The sequence below is a fragment of the Podarcis gaigeae genome (genome assembly GCF_964106915.1).
Source record: "Podarcis gaigeae genome assembly, chromosome: 5".
NCBI classification, from domain to species: domain Eukaryota; kingdom Metazoa; phylum Chordata; class Lepidosauria; order Squamata; family Lacertidae; genus Podarcis; species Podarcis gaigeae.
The window spans coordinates 53,184,551-53,204,928 of NC_139681.1; the positions used below are offsets into that span (position 1 = coordinate 53,184,551).

Genomic DNA, 20,378 nt, shown 5'->3' on the forward strand with positions numbered 1-20,378 from the left:
GCCTGAAAGCATAAGGGATTCCAGTGGCATGAATACTAGATGCATCAGAGAATCAGAATGCCTCTAATACCTGCTTTCCCCCTCTTTATCATAAAAATAGTGTGAAAATAGCTTTATGAAGAACTTCCTGTGGTTTTTCTTCATAACCACAAGATTTCACTGTTAATGTACAACAGAAATTAATATATCTAAAAGCCTAACACTAAGGCCTGCCAGCTTCCCATGGCCTGGGTAGGGCTTTTCCTTGGTTTTTCTTTTGTCAGTTTATCTCACTGTAGTGAACAGCAGACAATTAATTATGTCAGCTCAGAGCTAGAATAGTTAAGGGCTCATTGTGGAAGGAATGGCACTGAAGATCCTGTAAGTCCTCAGCCACTCCTGATACCCGAGGCACCACCTTCTGTGGAGGTTGTATGTGATGCCACAGAACTTCCTGACATCACACGGAGGGGCCCTCTGAACGTTGAGGGGGCCCAGCTCACAAGGTCCTGGTAAAGAATTCCAGCCACATTTTCATTCCTGAGCTTCAGTAATATATAACCACAGCTTGAGAAGGAGCCATTATAATTTTTTCTTGGCATGCTCCAGCTTGCAAGGTCTACATTTAGAAGGACCATTGTGTTTGACCTCTCACAAACTTTTGTTTTGAAACAGGGGTGGTTTTCACTTGACATGAGATCATCCTATCTGGTAGGACATTCTGTGTTCCTCTGGGTCTTATTCCTTTCCTCTCCCCTCCCTTGTTTTATCAGATTGTGAGCACGCAGACAGGACTCACCTTGTGTTTTAAATCTGTGCATCATTTAGACCTTTGAGATGCTTTGGAAATAACAGATATCTTGACATGCAATGCATACCTAACGTATCTTTAACTGAGTGCCCCTCCAAGTGTCCTTTTTACTGCACATTCGATTTGTTCCAGTGATGGTATTGGGGTGGTAATAATCCCTCTTTCAGTACTGTTTGGTCCTGCAAAAATTTCAGGATGGGTGTAATGCTTCATTTCCAATCAGTGCAACTTGATGCTGAAGTCCTGTAACTTTCTATACCACAAATGTTCCGGTTTGTTTTTCACTCCGTTTTTGTTGTGCTATAGTGCAAGAGTGCCACTACATAAAGCAAGAAAGCAGTAACATTGGGGAAACATTGCAGAACAACTAATAAAGCAGAATGATGTGTGGACAATAGAAATCCACCATTAATGTGCTCTTATTGCATCAATTACATGTTGCAGAATACAGACACACACACACACACACACACACACACAAACAAACAAACAAACACTAGAGGGGCTCTGAATCAGTGCTATGGCCAAATTCTGTCCTCTAGTTTCTGAAATAAGAAATTTGTTCACGCTTCCTAATCTGAAAAAAGCCCATGGGAGAGATTATCTCACAATGGCTTCCACTGGGGTTTGACTGAAATGGGCTATCAAGTGCCTGAGATCAGTGCATACACTTTATTTTAAAGCAAGGTTCTTTAATCTTTAAAAAAAAAATCTGATTTCTTTTAAAATGAAATGACTTTGCTTTAAAAAAAGGTAACAATCAACAACTGTCAGGGGCATGGTAGACAGCCTCCCTGGCTTCCTACACTTACAGAAAACCCCAGCTGAGTACGTCAAGCACCCAGGAAGGCGGCAAAATGCACATCTTCAGAGAGATGATTTGCAGAATGTAAGAAGGATATTCAAGGGACGCGGGTGGCGCTGTGGGTTAAAGCCTCAGCGCCTAGGACTTGCCGATCGAAAGGTCGGCGGTTCGAATCCCCGCGGTGGGGTGCGCTCCCGTCGTTCGGTCCCAGCGCCTGCCAACCTAGCAGTTCGAAAGCACCTCCGGGTGCAAGTAGATAAAAAGGGACCGCTTACCAGCGGGAAGGTAAACGGCGTTTCCGTGTGCAGCTCTGGCTCGCCAGATGCAGCTTTGTCACGCTGGCCACGTGACCCGGAAGTGTCTCCAGACAGCGCTGGCCCCTGGCCTCTTAAGTGAGATGGGCGCACAACCCCAGAGTCTGTCAAGACTGGCCCGTACGGGCAGGGGTACCTTTACCTTTACCTTTACCAGCGGGAAGGTAAACAGCGTTCCGTGTGCTGCGCTGGCTCGCCAGATGCAGCTTGTCACGCTGGCCACGTGACCCGGAAGTGTCTGCGGACAGCGCTGGCTCCCGGCCTATAGAGTGAGATGAGCGCACAACCCTAGAGTCTGGCAAGACTGGCCCGTACGGGCAGGGGTACCTTTACCTTTAAGAAGGACATTCAGAAAGCCCTTCAGCCACCTCAAAATAAGGTAAGCACAAAACTATACCCCTCCCATGAAAAGTTCACTGTCGTTTTCTCTCTCATTTCAATGCAATTTCTTTTCCCACTAATTCATAGAGAATGGTCGAAAATAATGCAGAATAATTTTTTTGGCACAGCACTGAATATGAATATATCCATAATAATGAGGTGTTCCCTTGATCTTTTTGCATTTTAAAGCAGCAAACACTACATATCCCAAAGGACCTTCTGTGTCAAAGGCAAGCTGAGAGTGCAGAGGCTACTACACTAGACTGAATATGATTTCCCAAGGCAGGAAAACTTTATCTGTAGCTCTGATCTGGATGTCAACACAAAGATAGGTTGAGGCGATGGAAACCATTGTTCCAACTCAGCCATGCATTCTAAAAGTGGCCAACTGAGATCAGGAAAGGTATGTGTAATTGCAGTGTCTGATGTCATACCATAGACAACATCAGAAATGCCACACACTAACCACCCCATCCCAAAGCAAATAAAGGAAGGAAGGCAGCAACGAGTCACATGCCCCAGCAGGCATACCTGATTACCATGCTATTCTATGGCTTCTCCGCACTTGAGCAGAAGCTGAGACTCTCAGCTTGAGAGCATCACTAGGTGCACTTTAGGCCCTCTCCCAACCCAAACTCTGAAGTGCCAATTCCATGTCCTTAGACCAAAATGGGTATCTGCAACATCTCTCATCTCTTTTGTTAGATTCAGGAAACACCACCCTCACACATTCTTCTGCTACACAAAAATAAAATGTGTACACTTTGTTCAAGGCAGTGCTATGTGACCAGAGGTGCTCCTTTAGTTTCCTTATCCTTGCTGTTTTTCTCATCCTAGTTATAAAGGTTTTCAACACATGCTGTTAGAAAAACTGCACTGATATAAAGAAGTCTATCTCTGCCACTGGCTCTTGAACTGCCCTTTACTGCCATTAATCATGCCAGGCATGGCTGTTCTCCCTGCCCTCCTTGGACTCCCAGTTCCCTCTCTCTGCATCTACTTTTTCTCTGAGCCTTTTGGGTCAGCCATGAAGAATCCATGGGCCTCCAGCTATTCTTGGACTACAGCTCCCATCATCCCTGACCAATTATTGTGTTGGCTGAGGCTGATGGGAGTTGAAATCCAACAACACCTGAAAGGTTACAAGTTTCCTATCACTGCTTTCAGTGATTCTGTTTATTAATCTCACTTTTCCCAGAGCTTTGTCCTCTTCTTATTAATCTTTAGAACAAATGTGGCAAACCTCAGGCCCAGAGGACAAACAATGCCCCCAAGGTCTCTCTTTCTGACCCTCAGGACTCTCCCCAGGCCCACCTCCACTTTGCTACACCAGCCAAGGTGAAGCAGGTTCTTGCCTTGCCGATCTGGCAGTCCAACAGAAGCCAAAAGCCAAGGGAAAAGAACCACACATTCTATTTCATTATGTTATGGTTGGGGAACCTTTGGCCTTCTGGAATTTGTTGGACTATGTAGCCTATCATCCCAGACCATTAACCCATGCTAGGTGCAGCTGATGACTGCTGAAGTCCAACATCTGAAGGGCCACAGGTTCCCCAGCTATGCATTACATCTATAGAGAAAGGAGCTGCATGTGATCTGTGCTACATAACTAGAAGCAAACTAACCCAAAAGCCCTGATTTAATTGGTTACCTTGATAAGTTGTCTGGCTGCAACTCTGAACCCATGTTTTCTAGGGTATATATTTCGTCTTTCTGAGTGAGTGGAGGCTATTCCCAAGTCAAGTGTTTTGTAGAATGCCATCTCTATGGGGTTTTCTGTGGTTTGTTGTCCGGTTGAAAAAATAAAAGTTAAGCAGCAACGAAAACAGATGGGCAGTTTTTATTTGTTAAGATACCAAGTGTGAAAGGAGAAAATGCATGGAGAACACACATGTCTCTCATCCCTGGACGTAGCTATAAGTTCTGGACAGAGATAAAAAGAACTAGGAAGCCCTGTCACCTATTCTTTGTCAAAGGGTGAGGAGACAACTTCATTCCTTCAGCGTGTAAATCTAGTTCCCTTCCCTGGCTGATAATTCACATGAAAGTAAATAATTTCAATCTTTTAAGTAAACAGAAAGGCTCTGTTGATAAGGATGGAACATCCCTATTCATGTGAGAGTCCGACTGATTTGTTTGCCTGCTCTAGGCTATGAATCAATGCTGGTCTCTCATGGCTACTGGGGACAGAACTGCAACATTTATAAGAGATCTGGATAATTTTATTAAAGAGGGGAGAATCCTTATCTCCTTTATAAGCAATTGAGCTGTCTGCCAGAAAGCTTGATAGCTCCTATGATGGAAACAGAACACACTTTCTATTATACATGCCTGGGCTGAATAATGAATGCATCAGGAAGCTGCAGACAGTCTTAAGAGAGCAACACAGAGGAGAAAACACAATGAGCTTTTTAGGCCGTATGAACACAATACAGAAAATGGTAGCTTCCCTGTTAAACTGCTGTAACATTGTGTGTGTTTGTGTGTGTGTGTGTGTGTGTGTGTGAGCGTGTGTTTTCTTGCTTGTTTACAGGTGTCAACCCTAATAAATGACTAAGCTCAATAAAACCCAAGTTGCAGGGGCTCTGTCAGCTCCTTTTCTGGGTACACAAGAACCCCAATAATATTGCTGGCTATAAAACCTTTGCTATTTAGCATAACGTTGATCTGGTTCATGCAAGCATTCACTGCCATGTATGGTCAGTAGTGTCCACCATCCCAGGGAGATCAAAGCTTCCTTTTACTTTCCTAATATACATATATAGTACTCTAGGGTGTTGAATTATTTGTGCATAGTTGCTTTTCCTAGGAGACCTATTACATCACGGCTTGCGCCTTCCAAATAATGAAGCCCTAGATTCCTTTTCTTTAATTTTCCATTTAGGACGTGGGGAAAGAGATTTTAATGCAAGGAGATACCTCACAATGAATGAGTGGCTAAGGTTTATCTGTGCCACACCTCAAGCCATTTGCTTTTACCAAGCAGGCATTGTGTATTGATATATACTGCTTGTCTGAGGAAGAGAACAGCCCACACACCCAAACCACAAAAAGCCTCTCAAACCAGACAGCTGACACTTTCAATGAAGTAAAATCTGAGGAAAGCAAATGTTATCAGATCTGGGTCTCTTTGCCTGAAACACAGATTCAGTGCATCAGAGATAACAAGGTTTGTTGGAAATGGATTATTATAGCCTAAGACCACATTCTTGCTTCATAATATCCTTTATGCCTCTTGCTCACTCATCCAAAGTCTGCAGTTAGAGGGTGTGGGGGTGTGCTATAGATCAGGAAATAATACACAGAAATCTTTTTTACAGTTGTGTACTGATTGTGGTTCACAAAACCTTGGCTTAGTAACCAGTTAGGTTTCATCCAAAATTAAAATTAAAATAGAATTCTGTAGATACAAAGGGGAATATACCAGAAGCTCATCCAGTGAAATGTTTTGCACTACCTGTTCCTCAGCAAAAACCATGAGCCACTTTGTTGAGTGAATGGTTCGGTCGTCATCTATCTTGAACACCTATAAACACATCCACACAGAAGCACATCCCTATGTAGCTTCTGATCCAACATCTCAGATATAAAAGTGTGCGATTATAGCCAGGCTTCAAGCATCAGTATAACAGTGAGGACCTCAGATGGTTCAACCCACTGAGATGATCTGGATGAATGTGATTGTTAGATTACATAGTTCCAGTTACAGATAGGTAGCCGTGTTGGTCTGCCATAGTCAAAACAAAAAAAATTCCTTCCAGTAGCACCTTAAAGACCAACTAAGTCAGTTCTTGGTATGAGCTTTCGTGTGCATGCTGTGTATCTGAAGAAGTGTGCATGCACACGAAAGCTCATACCAAGAACTGACTTAGTTGGTCTTTAAGGTGCTACTGGAAGGAATTTTTTTTGTTTTGTTAGATTACATAGTCACTGGAGCACTAGAGGGGTATATCATCTTCAGATATCAGACTTGAAAATGTAGTTCCTTTTCTCCTTGTAAATGCAAGCCTTGTATGTTCGCCAAACTCCCCAGAACCTTCCCTCTAAACAAATAAAGTCCATTACAAAACCTTGTATGTGTGTGTCACACTCTGCTTGGGAGCTACTGAAATCCCCCATTGATTCTCTAATTTGCTGCCCTTTCACTAAGTCTATTAGCAGTGACCATTCATCTGGTAACATTGCTAATCAAACTGCAACTTTACAGCAAAGTGCAAGGGAGCAGAAGAATGGTTTTAGGGAAATTACTACTTTCTCCCTTGAAATACCCTCTCTCTACTATACCCCTTGCAACAAGCAGACTCTAGCTAAGCTATAGCCCTCCAGATGTTAGTGGACTACAACTCCCATCATCCCTGACCATGCAGGCTGTGGCTGATGGGAGTTGAGCAACAACTGGAGGGCCACAGTTCAACCGTCCTCAACCCAGATTACACACACCATCCTGAGGGCACATTATCTCTGGTGCAAAATCAGTATGGTGTGAAGCAGGGATTGCAAGATTTGGTTAGGCTCCTGATTTGGAGCTTTGTAAAACCATAACATTCCAAAGTATGTCATGATCTGGCCAGTTCAACTCAGATTAGACTGTTTCATTTCCCCATCTCCATAATATTTCCCCCCTTTTGACAGAAGTGGATCAAATTAGCAGGCACTATGGTCAATGAAGCCTGACAAATTATAGGCAAGAGGTCTATGGGCTTTTGTGCTGGATATCTCTAAAATGCTATTTCTTTTCTCATAAAAGAATGATCTCTTTTTAATATTTTGGCAAGAGTTAGATAGATTTTGCAGGCTAAGTCCCCACTCCTGAAGGCATGAATCCTACCAAATTTCAGAAGGATATCTGCAGAGTTTTCCTGCAAGAGCAACTAATATAGAAATCGCAAGAGGGGTGAGTTCTCTTGTGCTCGAGTCTTTCTTGAGGATTTCCTACAGGTATATGACGGGCTGCTATAGGAACAAAATGCTGGACTAGATGGGCCTTTGGGCGGATCCAGCAGGGGTCTTCTTAGGTTTAAGAAACCTGTCAGATTGCAGGCAAATAGATACAGGGGCTTTGTGTTAGGTTCCTTTCAAGTTGAGGGAGGGAGGAATTGTGTTCCCTCTGTGATTACAGTACTGTACTTGGAAGTAGGGATGGGCAAATTTGTCACTCTTGGGTTCTCTCAGTTCCTCATTTTTTCAGTATTAAATTCTGTTCTTCATATTTCTGCAGAAATTTGCATTTAATAGAAAATCTTTCTGAAAATTATTCAGTATGTTAGTTTGAATGTCTCCTAATAAACATATTTTTATATGCCGTTTTTAAAAATATACACATTTTGGCAAGCATTTCCCCCTAATAATCCATGCCCTTTGAGCAATTTCAGTCCTCCTGAGGTGGGTTTTCTTTCTTTTCCCCTGTTAGATCCCCCTTGGATATTTTTTATGGTGCTTCTGCAAACATCAGGGTTTCCCCAAGCTTTCTGATTTCCCCATCTTTTATGTAGATGGTGCTGTTTGGGTTACATAAGGAGCTACACTCAATGAATTCACTATTATTATATAGAATAGGGACTAAAGGGCAAATGGGCAGATTCATCCATTTTAGTTCTCTGGGTTTTTTATTTTCCCAATCTTAAATTCTGTTCACATTTCTGCAACAATTTGCAATTTAAAAAAAATCGTCATAGAAATTCAGTACTATTTTAGTGCAAATTTCTCCTAATAAACATATTTTGCAGGTAGCTTTGACTATTATACACATTCTGCAAACAATTGACCCTGATATAAAGTATGTTGTAGTATATTTTTCCCTAATATAAGCATTTATATGCACACTTTACCCTTTTATATGCATTGCTTGTTCACTTCACTTTTGGTACACATTGCTTGGTTGGAGAACCGCGTTGCAAACTTCAGAAACGTGCAAATTTCAAATGATGTCTGTGTTTCAGTTTGCATTTTGTTTTGGAAAGGGCTTCACATATGAACTGAATCAAATTTGTCCCCCAACTGCACTTACAAGCTTGAACTGACAGTCAAAATACAGATCTCTTTTCACCCTTTCTTTCCCTAAACTCAGACCTTCATTTCACTCTTGCAAAGCTGTTCCCTTCCCCCAAAAGCACTGAGCCTAGAGAGCACTGGTAACAGCATTCCCTCTGATCACAAACTAGACCTGTCAGTCTCAAAAGAAGCCCTTCCTCGGTCCCTCTCCTGATCCTGGCATCTTCTTTAAGCTAGAGGTCTATTTAAATTTTACAAAGCTTCTCCCTCTTTCCCCTCCTGTCACCCCCTGAAATCAAGCTCAGAGACACACTTTTGTTTGCTACAGACAGTTGCCTGCAGTGGAGCTCTGATGTCTGGATTGCTACAAAGTACTACACGGGTCCTGCTTTCGCTTGTGCCCACCTTCTATAGATCCTGCTTGACCTTACAGTAGCCCCAAATCCCTTCCAGGTACCCCACTTCATCTCTATTCAGAATCATCTGGATCCAGTGAACACCCCTAGATTGAAGAACTAGGAACCAGAAGAGCTAAAACAGTATGTACAACCTTTCAGAGGAGAAACATCAGAATGGTCCCTGTGTGCTTTCCAAGAATGTAAAAGCAGCCCTGTTGTTGGATCAGATCAAGAATCTATAGGCAAGAAGTTCAGACAGATGCTTTCAGGGAGCCCACAATCAGGACATGAAAAGCCCACCCTGTGTACTGTTATAGATTGAGGGGGGACCCCAAAATCCCAGAAATTAACCTGTTTGAAGGGCAGGTTGCAGGCCAGGGCCTCCTGGCATTAACATGACAAAAGGTGTTGATGGCCCATCTGAGTGGAATTTTTGGATATGGGCAGACATAGGTTGCCGTGGTGATGGGGTGTGTGCTTGAGGTATCAGAAAAAGAGTCTTTAAAGCAAGGTGTGCTGGGAAGAAGAAGCGGAGGAAAGAGAGAGCCATCTTGGGCAGGCTGGCTGAAGGCTGACCAGGAGAGATTTCTTGTGCTCCAGTGCTGCACTGTTGTGGGGAACCAGCCTCTCTTGAAACAACCATGCTGTAAGATCTAGACTTAGATAGGTGAGTAAATCCTATTTCTTAAAGCTGCAACACTCTCTGCCATGTCTTCAATTCTCCAAAGGCGCACAAACTCTGGGTGAGACCCTGGAACCTTACTACCACTCAGCAGAGTGGGGTTAGTGCCCAACTTCTGTATCAGTATATTCCCAGGACCTGGTACTGAGAGCCCACTGCTCTTGGATGCAGAGGAGGTGCCACTGACAAGCCTACTGTCTATGAATTGGTCAACTCTCCCCTTAGACCCACCTCAGCAACTGACTCCTCTATGCTTCCTACATTTTCAAAGCTTTCTCAGAAACACAGACATCAGCATTTGTACCACCACCCAATGAAACTGTTTCTCTGGTAGCCCAGATTGCGGTAAGAAAATTATTCCACTCTGTGCTTAGTTTTGGAAGCACAGTTATACATACAGGTCTCACTGCAACCAGCACGTTCTATTCAAGCAACCTCCAGATGTTAGCCACAGTTCAGTCCTTGACAATAAAACAAAGGTTTGAAATCAGTTTGTTACTCCTCTGATAAAAGTCATGCTCTTTGGCTGTTCTAAATGATTAACGTAGAGGTTATATGACTGTTGGTTTTCACTCTCCACAGAAACATTCCCCATGGTATTGTGAGCATATGCGATAAATAATTCTGCCCAAGGCAGTTCTAGGTTTATTTGCAAAATATGTGCATGACTTCAATGTATTATTGAAAACTTCAATACAAAATAAAAATGGAGTTAAAAGGGAAGAAACCCAAAGGACGCTATCCAATTTACTTAATGAATTAATTTAAATGTAGGAATGAAAATGCTGAGTCCTTGTGCAATTTTAGAAGTGCTTCAAGTTGAGTAATTGATCTTAATTCCTGAAAAAGGTTATTTTAGCACATACAAAGAACAATCAAGTGTGGTAGAATTTCCTGCTGAAAAACAACAAAGAAGATTATTGTGGTACATTAAAGATTAACAAATTCATTATAGCTTCTGATGAAGTGACCTGTAGCCCATGAAAGTCTGAGATGTTCAATTCTAGTGGACATTTTAAAGGAACTACACAATTTAGAGAAATGAGAGACCCCCCCACCCCAGGTTTCTATAGATCAGTTCATATTAATTGTACTCCAGAAGCAGAACAAAAATGTTTTATTAAGCTTTCTTATTGGATGCCAAGTAGACCAAACCTCCACTAATCATGCAGTTCCCCTGGTAATCAGTTTCATGCCCAGTAATCATTTCTGTGACAATGACTGGAGCTACACAGCATAAAATGCTTAATGTTAGTTGTCAATATCCATCGAAAATTACATCCATTTTGGCAGAGAATGTCAAAAGTCATTAAGGCATTTTGGTTGAGAAATGTATTCTGTCACAGAAGTTCACTGCCAGACAGTTCAAACTCTGCCATCAATTTTGGTGGCAATTGCCCTATTTCTCCAGAAGACTTTGGGGGTTACTGGGACTCCACTTTTCTTCTGTAAGCATGATGGAATATCTGTTTATTGCCCCTGAACTGAAGCCAACAGATGCATGTTGCAGTGGTATGAACAATGCCATCTTTTCCTACAGGATAATGACAGGAGCTCGGCAGGGCCAGCCCAAGACATTTTGCCACTTGAGGCAGATCCCAAAATGGTGCCTCCCTCCCCGCCATGGAAGAAGACGTAAGTGAAGCTCTACATCAGGAAAAGCCGGGGGAAGAAAAATCAACATTGGGATCTGCTGCCCCTGGGGATCATAGAATCATAGAGTTGGAAGAGGGCCATCGAGTCCAACCCCCTGCCAAGCAGGAAACACCACCAGAGCACTCCTGACATATGGTTGTCAAGCCTCTGCTTAAAGACCTCCAAAGAAGGAGACTCCACCACACTCCTTGGCAGCAAATTCCACTGTCGAACAGCTCTTACTGTCAGGAAGTTCTTCCTAATGTTTAGGTGGAATATTCTTTCTTGTAGTTTGGCAGTTGCCTCCCCTGGCCTCATGGGTGGGTTGAATCTGAACATTGATTCACAGGAGGCTCAGGAAGTGTGGGTGTCTCCTGCTTTTGTTTCCTACGTTTCGGTTTTATCCATGAGAGGATTTCTCCAGCATTGTCTCTTCCTTGGTAGACATGCAAACTCCCTCTACAGCTGGACTGGAGAACCAGATGCAGCACTCCAGTCCATGCTGTCTAGTTCATTGGATTCTCTTCCTAGTGACCCTGCTCCCTGGACTGGCTTCCTGTTGCACTTCAGATCAACTTCAAGCTGGTAATCTTTACTTTGAAAGCTCTTGACCTTTGAGTATTGCCATTTCCTCACCATCCCTCACTTGCTACTTCTGCTAAATCCAAGTTCATCTATCTATGCTCAACTTGTCTTCCTCTTTTTTCATTGCATTCTCAAACCTTCCAATTTCTCTCTCTCGGTATGTATCCAAGCACTCAAAACCTACTTCTTTAGCAAAAAATTGCCTCCACCATCCTAACCTCACCATGCCGCCTTCTCCTTAGCATTTGATTTAGTGTTTCCATTTGAAAAAAGAATAATTAGTGTGTGGCTACACCATATTGTGGCAATAAATGTGGACCGTAACCCACACTGCCCCAAGATGTGAAGACTTTCACCAGCACCAACAGTTGTAACCAGTTGATGCTACCAAAGTCTAGCAGTAGTGTTCAGATTCCACACTCGGTGGGGGACGAGCCATTCTAAGCTGCCAAAATGCAAAAAAATCAGCCCCGTTAAGGCTATATTATGTACCAGCCCTCCCATCATTAGAGAGCAGATGAGTTGTGACTGAGAGGAAAGGGCTGTTCAGTGATGGCATCCTATTTCTGGAATGCACTCCTTAGAATTGCTTTCCTGGTGCCTTCATTGTTGAGTTACAGACTTTCAGTTGAGTGTTTTGTATGTGCCTGCATCATGCTGTTTCACACTATTTCATAGAGGTTTGGTGCTTGAGCCTCTTTTTCATGTTGTAGATTTGTATTGATATGCTTACAATTTTACATTTTGGCAGTCACTTTGAAAGCTTCAGATTAAATCATCATACTGATTACAAAGAGCTGTTATAGTTTGTCCTCATGTTGCTGGATTCCAGAATATACCATTACAAATAAGGGAAGTGTCCCATGAAGTCTCTGGGAGCTTCCAGCATCCATTCTGCAGATAGTCTTCATTCAGGCACTGGAAGTATGAGGCATGTTAAAAGACACATGGAACAAGTTGTTTGTGCAAGCTCCCACTCAACAGTGCCTGAAGTGAAAACAGCAAACATATTCTGAGTGAAAAAAAATCAGGGAAGTCTCGGAGAAATGTTTGATTAACTTGTCACTTGAGATATCCCTGAGATCTGTTATCTCTGATAGTCTATTCATGTTTATTGTAGGTGTAGTCAAATAGCAACCAGGATTTCCTTATCATCCACTTACACTTTGATTTTTGTGTTTGTGTTACCAAGGGAAAGACAATTTCTGTATATGCTTCATCCACTTATGTGCTATATTTTCACTGATTCTTGAAACTCAAATCAAGTTTAGCTCAAAAAATATTGAAGAACAACAACAAAAATTATGTAGCATGAGGCAAGCGGTTGGGTGGAGAGGAATCCTAGAGGAACAATAACAGGGATACTTCAGCCAAGACACTGCAATAAAGAAATAATCAACAAGAGATGAAGAGATGAATGAACAGGAAAAACAATAGGTTACTTTTCTAACTCATCCTTCATCCTTTTTCATCTGGTTAGTGGAAAATCTTAGCCAGAATCTAACATATTTAGAATTCCCTTTTGAACCCATATGCAGTGATACAGATTATGCATTTTGTACCTATACAAAAAAATTTGTACCACACTTAATTTAGACTCTGAACCTAATGGTCTTGAAGCAGACTCCAGATTGTATCAGTCTCAGAGTAGATGCCATTGAAACGAATGGACGTAAGTTAGTCATGTTCATTAACTTCAATGGGTCTCTGAGTTGAACTAGCATTGGATAATGAGCGAACTGGCCCTTCATCACCACCGGTTGTGGTTATCTGTTCAGAGTCAACCAGCTTCTTGGATTAGGAAGATGTGTACTATAAATAATGTGCAATGCAATTTGGACATGGGAGAGACAGAGAGAGAGAGATAGCTATAGATAGATATAGAAATAGATATTACACACAGAGACACAATAAGGAACTATATATTCATTATAGCTATAGCACTTCACTCATGCTTCCTCTGGGTCCCTTTTGGATTTTGGTTAATCACTAAAATACTCGTGTGTGTGTGTGTGTGTGTGTGTGTGTGTGTGTGTTACTGTGATAATCAAATACAGAGATTTTATTTTGTAACAAAAATCTTCAGCTTCTGATTGTTTTTTTTTATCAGAGAAGCTGACAAAGGCAGAAGCCCAAATCTTTTGCCACATTAATAAAATTCCCGTTCCATTAATCACAGTAATATCTATTGCAGGGGAAATCCCCAGGAATCAACTATAAAAACCAAATTGCTGCCTTTGCCCCATTCATGGCTTTGTTATCTATTTCTGAGCAGGTGCAGTCTTTTCTGGCTTGCTCTAGCATGAGCCCCCGTCTCCCAGCATTGTGAGAATGTCCCTTTCCCCAGCACTAGCAGGTGCCTGGTAGAATTCAGTTTCTACTTTTCTTCCTACTCTTAATAGCTGCTTCTTGCACTTGTAACCTGGTTAGTCAACAGTCTGTCAGCGGCTTGTAAATACTACATGGACACAATATTTCACTTGAGAGACAGAGAGAAGGGAGGTGGAAAACACGGCCAGCTTAAATAGGCAAAGGATAAATTGCCCACACAGTAAGCCCTAATCCTTGTTCTTTAAGAGGTACATGAATGGGTTTGCTGTGCCAGCAAAGAAGAAAGCAAAATAATATCAAAGGCTTGTTTGTCAGTCTGTCGGTGCACAATGAAGCAGACCATTGTTCACATTCACATGACGCAGAACAATGACTTATGCAAACTACAAGAGGCAACTTCAGCAGGTGATTTAAAAGGTCAGTTTCCCATTTCCATGTAAGTCCATAAAACCTGGAAATGGCTGAAAATACAGACAGGTTGAGATGTAACATGCTTTTTAATGTGTAAACTTTTTATTCTTATTTTTTGTAAATAAAAAATACATTATGGCCATATCTGTTTACAGATATAATTCTCTTAAAAAGCAAAAAAAAATGGCATTGATGAGGTGGTTGTACCAGGTGCAATTAAAGTTTCAAAAACACATTCCAGAAAAATCAATATTATCCATTTGTTTCATGAATGCATACATTAACTTAATATTGAAATCCTAAAAAAGAGGCAATTCTTTAAAAAAAGAATCCTCTGGCAACGGTCAGTTAACTTCTTACTTATGCTACTTCAGACTGGCTGTCTGAAAAATTGTGATTTATTCTGTCTTAAAAACTATCAGCCCGAAAGAAGAGTCCCATGAGTGCTTTATCACACATCTGGACATGGCTCTGGCCCTGTAAATGCCAATGGTAGGAGAACATCTGTATGTGCACACCAATGGGTATGCATAATTCCTTCTCCCACTGAATAACAGCAGAGCAGCTTTGATGGGCAGGGAAGCTCCACATTTGAACTAGAGCTCCATACATAAACTAAAGCTATACCGCACTCATAAGAAATCAGTTTCCAGGCATGTGTGCACAGGCTGGAGACAACTTTGGTGTTCCAGCTAAATAAGCCTTAACCACTTCTAACTTCTTCTGGGTTTGTGCCTTGTGGTGTTGTGCCTGCTCTGATATCCTAAAGAAGCACAGAACCATAGAGTTGGGAAGGATTCCCTGAGGGTCAACCCCCTGCAATTGCAGGAATCACAGCTAAAGAATCCCTGACAGATGCCATCCAAATTCAAGAATCCCTGACGCCACCCAAACTCTGTTTAAAAGCTTTCAATGAAGGAGAGTCCACCACCTTCCGAGTGATGGACACCAGACTGTGCTTTCCATTCGAAGGACCATTGAACTCCTTGCCAGCCAGAATCTGTCAGAGACTAATACCCCAGCTCAGAAGTGGCCAGTCTGCCCTGAGCACTCCTATGAAACCTTGAGAGAAGAGGCCCCATAATGTGTCCCAAATGAGGTACCTTATTCAACTAGCACAGGACATCATTGGACAGAGCCACGATGCAGGCAGTTTGCCTAAAACGGAAATAAAACTCCTCCGTATCTAATCCTCGTCTTTCTCTAGCAAATAGGGAATAATTAAGATTCAGGCGTTTCATATTTTAGTAGCTGCAATGAGTGGGGGAAATCACAAAGGTTATAATGGTGGGGCCTTTCTAATTGCATCTTTCTGCAAGGAGTATTATCACACCGTTAAAAGAAAAAAAGGAAGGGAAATACAAATACCAGTCCAAAACCCCTGGTTCATTTCTAAGCGTTTTCTCCCTGCGTTGCTAAAATGAGTCATCTTTGCAACAGGTTTGCAACGCCATTGTTAAGACTGCCGTTTTGTGGCACTGTGCTGGCATAGCCAATGGCGTGTCCCGCTGTGTAAACATACGTGTGCACCTGCGCACTTTAGAAACACACCACAACTTTGTATATACCAGTATGCAGTTCTACGGAAGGGTCATCATCTCCTCTCCCTAGAAAATTGCTTTGTTTTAAAAGGAAGTTCTGTATTTGAAATGTCAGCTCTAGCAGGCTCTCCAACGAGAAAACCATTTCAAAGCTGGGCACAAGTAACACTTTCAGTGTTCAGTGGCTACCTCTCCTTCCCTTCCTCTGGTTGTAGCATCCCATCTGACAGCTGTTTTGTTTCACTGAATAGAGCTGTCACATTCAAAGCTAAGAGGCAGCGCTGAGACTTGCTGCCTGTTTCTACAGTCAGAAGAGGACTGGTCTGAAAGGAGGGGCGTCAGTTGTGTTCTGTAGAATGGAGACATTTTTTAATTAAAAAGGGCCAATTCAACTAAGAAATTTAGCTTCAAGGAAGAACTCGGGTAACCTTAGCATTGTGAATATATGTCTGTTTTTAACCACCATCACCAGCCAGAAACTATCATGATCAGTTTTTATTTAAACGAATACTCTTTTTATAATGTTTAAATGAGGTCCCCAATTGCTTTCCCATCCTACACCCTTTTAATCATATTCAGGATGTTTGTCTTATTGGACAAGGAAGTTATTTGCCATCAGCTGGGACAGTGGGGGGGTGGAATCAGGAAGATGTTTAACACAATTATTGACTCTTTTCCTCCCTGTGTTGCTATGAATGTTTTTTACATATGGTGTAGAATAACACCAATAATTTGCTTTTTCTCTAGGACAAATCAAAGAAAATGTTTATAAACCAAACCTGAAATTAGAAAAAAAAAATGAAAGCTGACATGCTTACGGTTACTCCAAAATAATAATAATTTAAAAATTCCATACCCACACTGAAGTGTCCTTGTGCACGAAAGAAGGCTTTCTTGTGCAGACACCTTGCACAAATGAAAATGTAATCAATGCAAATCAGGTAACACTGTAAAGTAAAACAAAAAGGCTGCATCTATCATTTTATCTATTTACAGTCACAGGTAGGGGGAAATAAGTTAGCATTGAACACAGTCAGTGGAGTAACTTCAAGGGAAGAGCACCTTATCTTAACCCTTTAAGAACCCAGCTGCTCTTCAGCATCACAAATCTAAAAGGAGCTCATCCTTTTGAGAGGTACTATGCTTCTCAGTTGTGAAACTTTTAATGCTTGTTTCTTTCAGCTGATGGGAAAAGAGGAAATAAAGCTTTTTAACAATACTGCATAAACAAAAAACATAAACATTGTTTTTTTAAAAAAAAAATACATATAGGGTGTATAATAAAACACTGGCCATGGTCAAGCTTATGCTACCAGTTTACAAAGCCAAAACCACATTGGAAATCTTAGCATTTAATACTGTCATTTTTAAGATGGATGAGATGGCTCTGAAGGTTCATTCTGATGTGTCTTTGTTTATTTTTCCCCACCCCACATATATTTCAAGTTCTCAAGAAATATTTAAAGTGGTTTCAAAGCTGCTTTCTCCTACAAAAGTTAAAGATGTACAGATCTCAAAGATGCAATACTGTAGTTTTGCAAGGATGTCAGGGACATATCATCCAAAGGGCAAAAATAGAAAGAAAGTGCTTCTGAAATATATGACTTATATTTTCATCTTTGTTGCTTCCCTGGCTTACACACTCCAATCAGTTAATTTCAGTTTGCCATAAGCTCAGCTTGTAAGTGTATAGAAACAATACCTACAAACAGGTCTCTAGAGCCATCACTGGGCAGAAACATCTCCACCTGGGCCAAGGCCAAAGTCACCTGAAGTCTTTGAGAAGTCAAAGGCCAGTCACTGGATAAGACACCACCCACTTCCAAAGCCCAGCCAGAGCTGAGCCTCTCTTCTGTAAACAAGTCTTGTAAACAAACTTGAGTCCACCCCTCACACAATCCTTTTCCGGTCTATCCTGCAGAGAATCTTTTTAAAGGATCTCCTGAAGTCATGGTTGAAGATGGTGTAGATGACAGGGTTGAGGGAACTGTTACAATAACCAAACCAGAAGAAGAACTTGAAGAGTGTATCGGGCACGGGGCAGCTCTTACAAACGGCAGTCAATGTGTAGGTGAAGAAGAAAGGGAACCAGCAGACCACAAAAACCCCAATCACAACCGCCAGCACAAAAGTGAAGCGTTTCTCTCGGTTCTGCCTGCCTCTCCACCGGGAAGCTTTCGCATCTCTTTCCTCATCAACTCTGTTTGGCAAAGTGTCCCCAGGCTTAATCTGGCTTAGCTTGGTCTTCCCCTTGCCCCTTTGCGGCCTCTCCTGCTTCCTGGTCTGATGGCTCTCATTGTGTTCCGATGAAGAGGTGTCCTCCAGGTCTATACCATTGACTTCTTCCCTCTCCTGGCTTCCTCCTGCCACGGCTGCCTTCTCCCCATTGAGCTTGGTCATTGCGGGCATGTCATCCTTATCTGCCAGACCATTCTGCCTCCTCTCTGCGGCCTCCGCTCTCTTGCCAGGAGGCACCCGAGTCCTCCTCTTGGCAATCTGGTAGATGCGCATGTAGACAAGGATCATGATAAGGCAGGGAGCAAAGAAGGAGCCGATGCAGGAAGAGATGATGTACCATGTCTCTTTGTTGATGCTGCAACTGGGTTCCTTGCTCTCCGAATTCAGCTTCGCTTGCTGACTGTCAGGGTCGCCCTGTTTCATGATGGAGATGAGGGGTGGGAAGGAGATGACCGCAGAGATGATCCAAACAAGGAAAATGATGCTCTTAATGCGGCGCGGCGTGCGCTTGAGGTTGTACTCAATGGCTTGGGTGATGGACCAGTAGCGGTCAAGGCTGATGGCACAGAGATGCACGATAGAAGAGGTGCAGAAGAGCACATCCAAGGCCAGGTAGATCTCGCACCACACTTTGCCAAAATACCAGTGGCCCATCACCTCGTTGGCCAGAGAGAAGGGGATGACCAGGGTGGCCACCAGGATATCGGCCGAGGCCAAGGAGACCAGGAAGAGGTTCTGAGGGGCCTTGAGCGCTCGGCTGGTGAAGATGGCAATGATGACCAAGACATTGCCAAAGATGGTGACGAGCATGAGCAGCGTGGCGAGGGTGATGAGGGCCAAGGTGGTGTACATGGGGTAAGGGAGGCCCCCTTTCTGCCCACCGTCGCTCCCATTCAGGCTCCCGTTGCCATCCATGTGCTGGGAGTAGCTGCTTCCCTCCAGCAGCGGCTGGTGCAGGTGTGCCAGGGAAGAGATTCCCCCCCTCTCGGTGAACGGGCTCCCCAGGTTAAACATCAACCCGAGCTCGGTAGGCTGTTGGCGGATGTGACCCTAACACACACCCTGCGAGGAAGGGGAGCTCTGGCTGCCCGGCGGATCAAGCAAGTCCGGTCTGGGGAAGTCAGAAAGAGCAGCCTTAATCCAGTCAGCAGGAACAACCGCTGCCTTCAGCTTTCCCAGCCCCGCTGACGATAACCGACGAGAGGAGCAGCAGCAGCAGCAGCAGCGATCTCCACTGGGGAGGGAACCGGCTCCGATTCTGCCGTCTCCGGGTCTCCCTTCGGCCAGGGAAGCGCGCGGCTCGCCTCTGCCCTCCCAGCCCTCGCTAGCTCATCTCCGGGCGGATCGACGGGACGAAGTCGACCCCGTCTTCCGCCTCTCCCGCAAAGTCGCCAATAAGTCCAGCCTAGAAGGGAGGGGCTCCTCAGGAAGCCATTCAGAAGCCGCCGGGGCTGGGAGACGACGAAAGTCCCGCTTACCTTCGCCGGGAGGGTCCCGGAGAGTTGAAAGGGCGGCGGGGCAGGTAGGACCTCCCCACCCACGAGGGGCGGCTTCTGCTCCCAGACGGCAGAGAGAAACGCGGCGGAGCAGATCCCAGACGGCAGCGAGAAACGCCGCGCGGTTCGCTGAAGCCAGTCGCGGGGCGCGAGGGAGGCGGAGGAGGAGGCGGCGGCGGCGGCGCAGGGGGCGCGCCCGGCAGACTCTCGTCGGTGGCGGAGCCAGCGCCGTCCGCAGCCAGTGGCGCCCGCTCGAGCACTGCCTTCCCCGCTCCCGGCTCGCTTTATAGCCCGGGCTCGGTCCGGTGGTACCGAGCAGCAGCGTCAGCGCCACGTGGGGACGGCCCCCTGCGCGCTTCTCCGCCTCTGCCTCGCAAGAGCGCCGCGCTCCTCGCTCGCTCCCCAGGCGGAGAAGGGAGAGCAGGAAACTCCGACGGGCCACTGGCAAGACGCGCGCCCTCGCCCACCTGCGCCCTTCTGAGGGCGCTCCCGCGGAGCCCAGCAACTTCCCACGGAGCTGGCTGGACGCGAGCGAGAGCGCGCCCCACCCGCTCGGCTACAGAGACTTCTCGCTCTCTCGCACACACACCCAAAACAGAGCTATCTATCATCTATCTTTCTCTCTGTCTCTCTCACACCTGACAGCTATGGATATCTTCCCTCCCCTGTGCATAGCATTCACCGGGGTACAATGCCGCCGTCTCTCTCTCTCATATGTTCGTCTCCCTCATCCAGGGAAAGTTAGGCAAAACCAACAAGTGGTATGTTGCTTGTACTGGC

General features: G+C 44.1%; 1 protein-coding gene across 1 annotated transcript; it reads right to left on the reverse strand.

Annotated features, from left to right (window-relative positions):
* Positions 1 to 14,403: 14,403 nt before the first annotated feature.
* ADRA2A (adrenoceptor alpha 2A) lies at positions 14,404 to 20,071 on the reverse strand. Its single transcript, XM_083741458.1, has one exon. It carries the CDS (start codon positions 19,114 to 19,116, stop codon positions 17,755 to 17,757), a length of 1,362 nt encoding a protein of 453 aa, XP_083597584.1. The 5' UTR covers positions 19,117 to 20,071; the 3' UTR covers positions 14,404 to 17,754.
* Between the last annotated feature and the right edge of the window lie 307 nt (positions 20,072 to 20,378).

Coding starts and splice junctions, on each gene's coding strand:
- ADRA2A (XM_083741458.1), bottom strand. CDS start 19,116: ATGTTTAACCTGGGGAGCCCGTTCACCGAGAGGGGGGGAATCTCTTCC.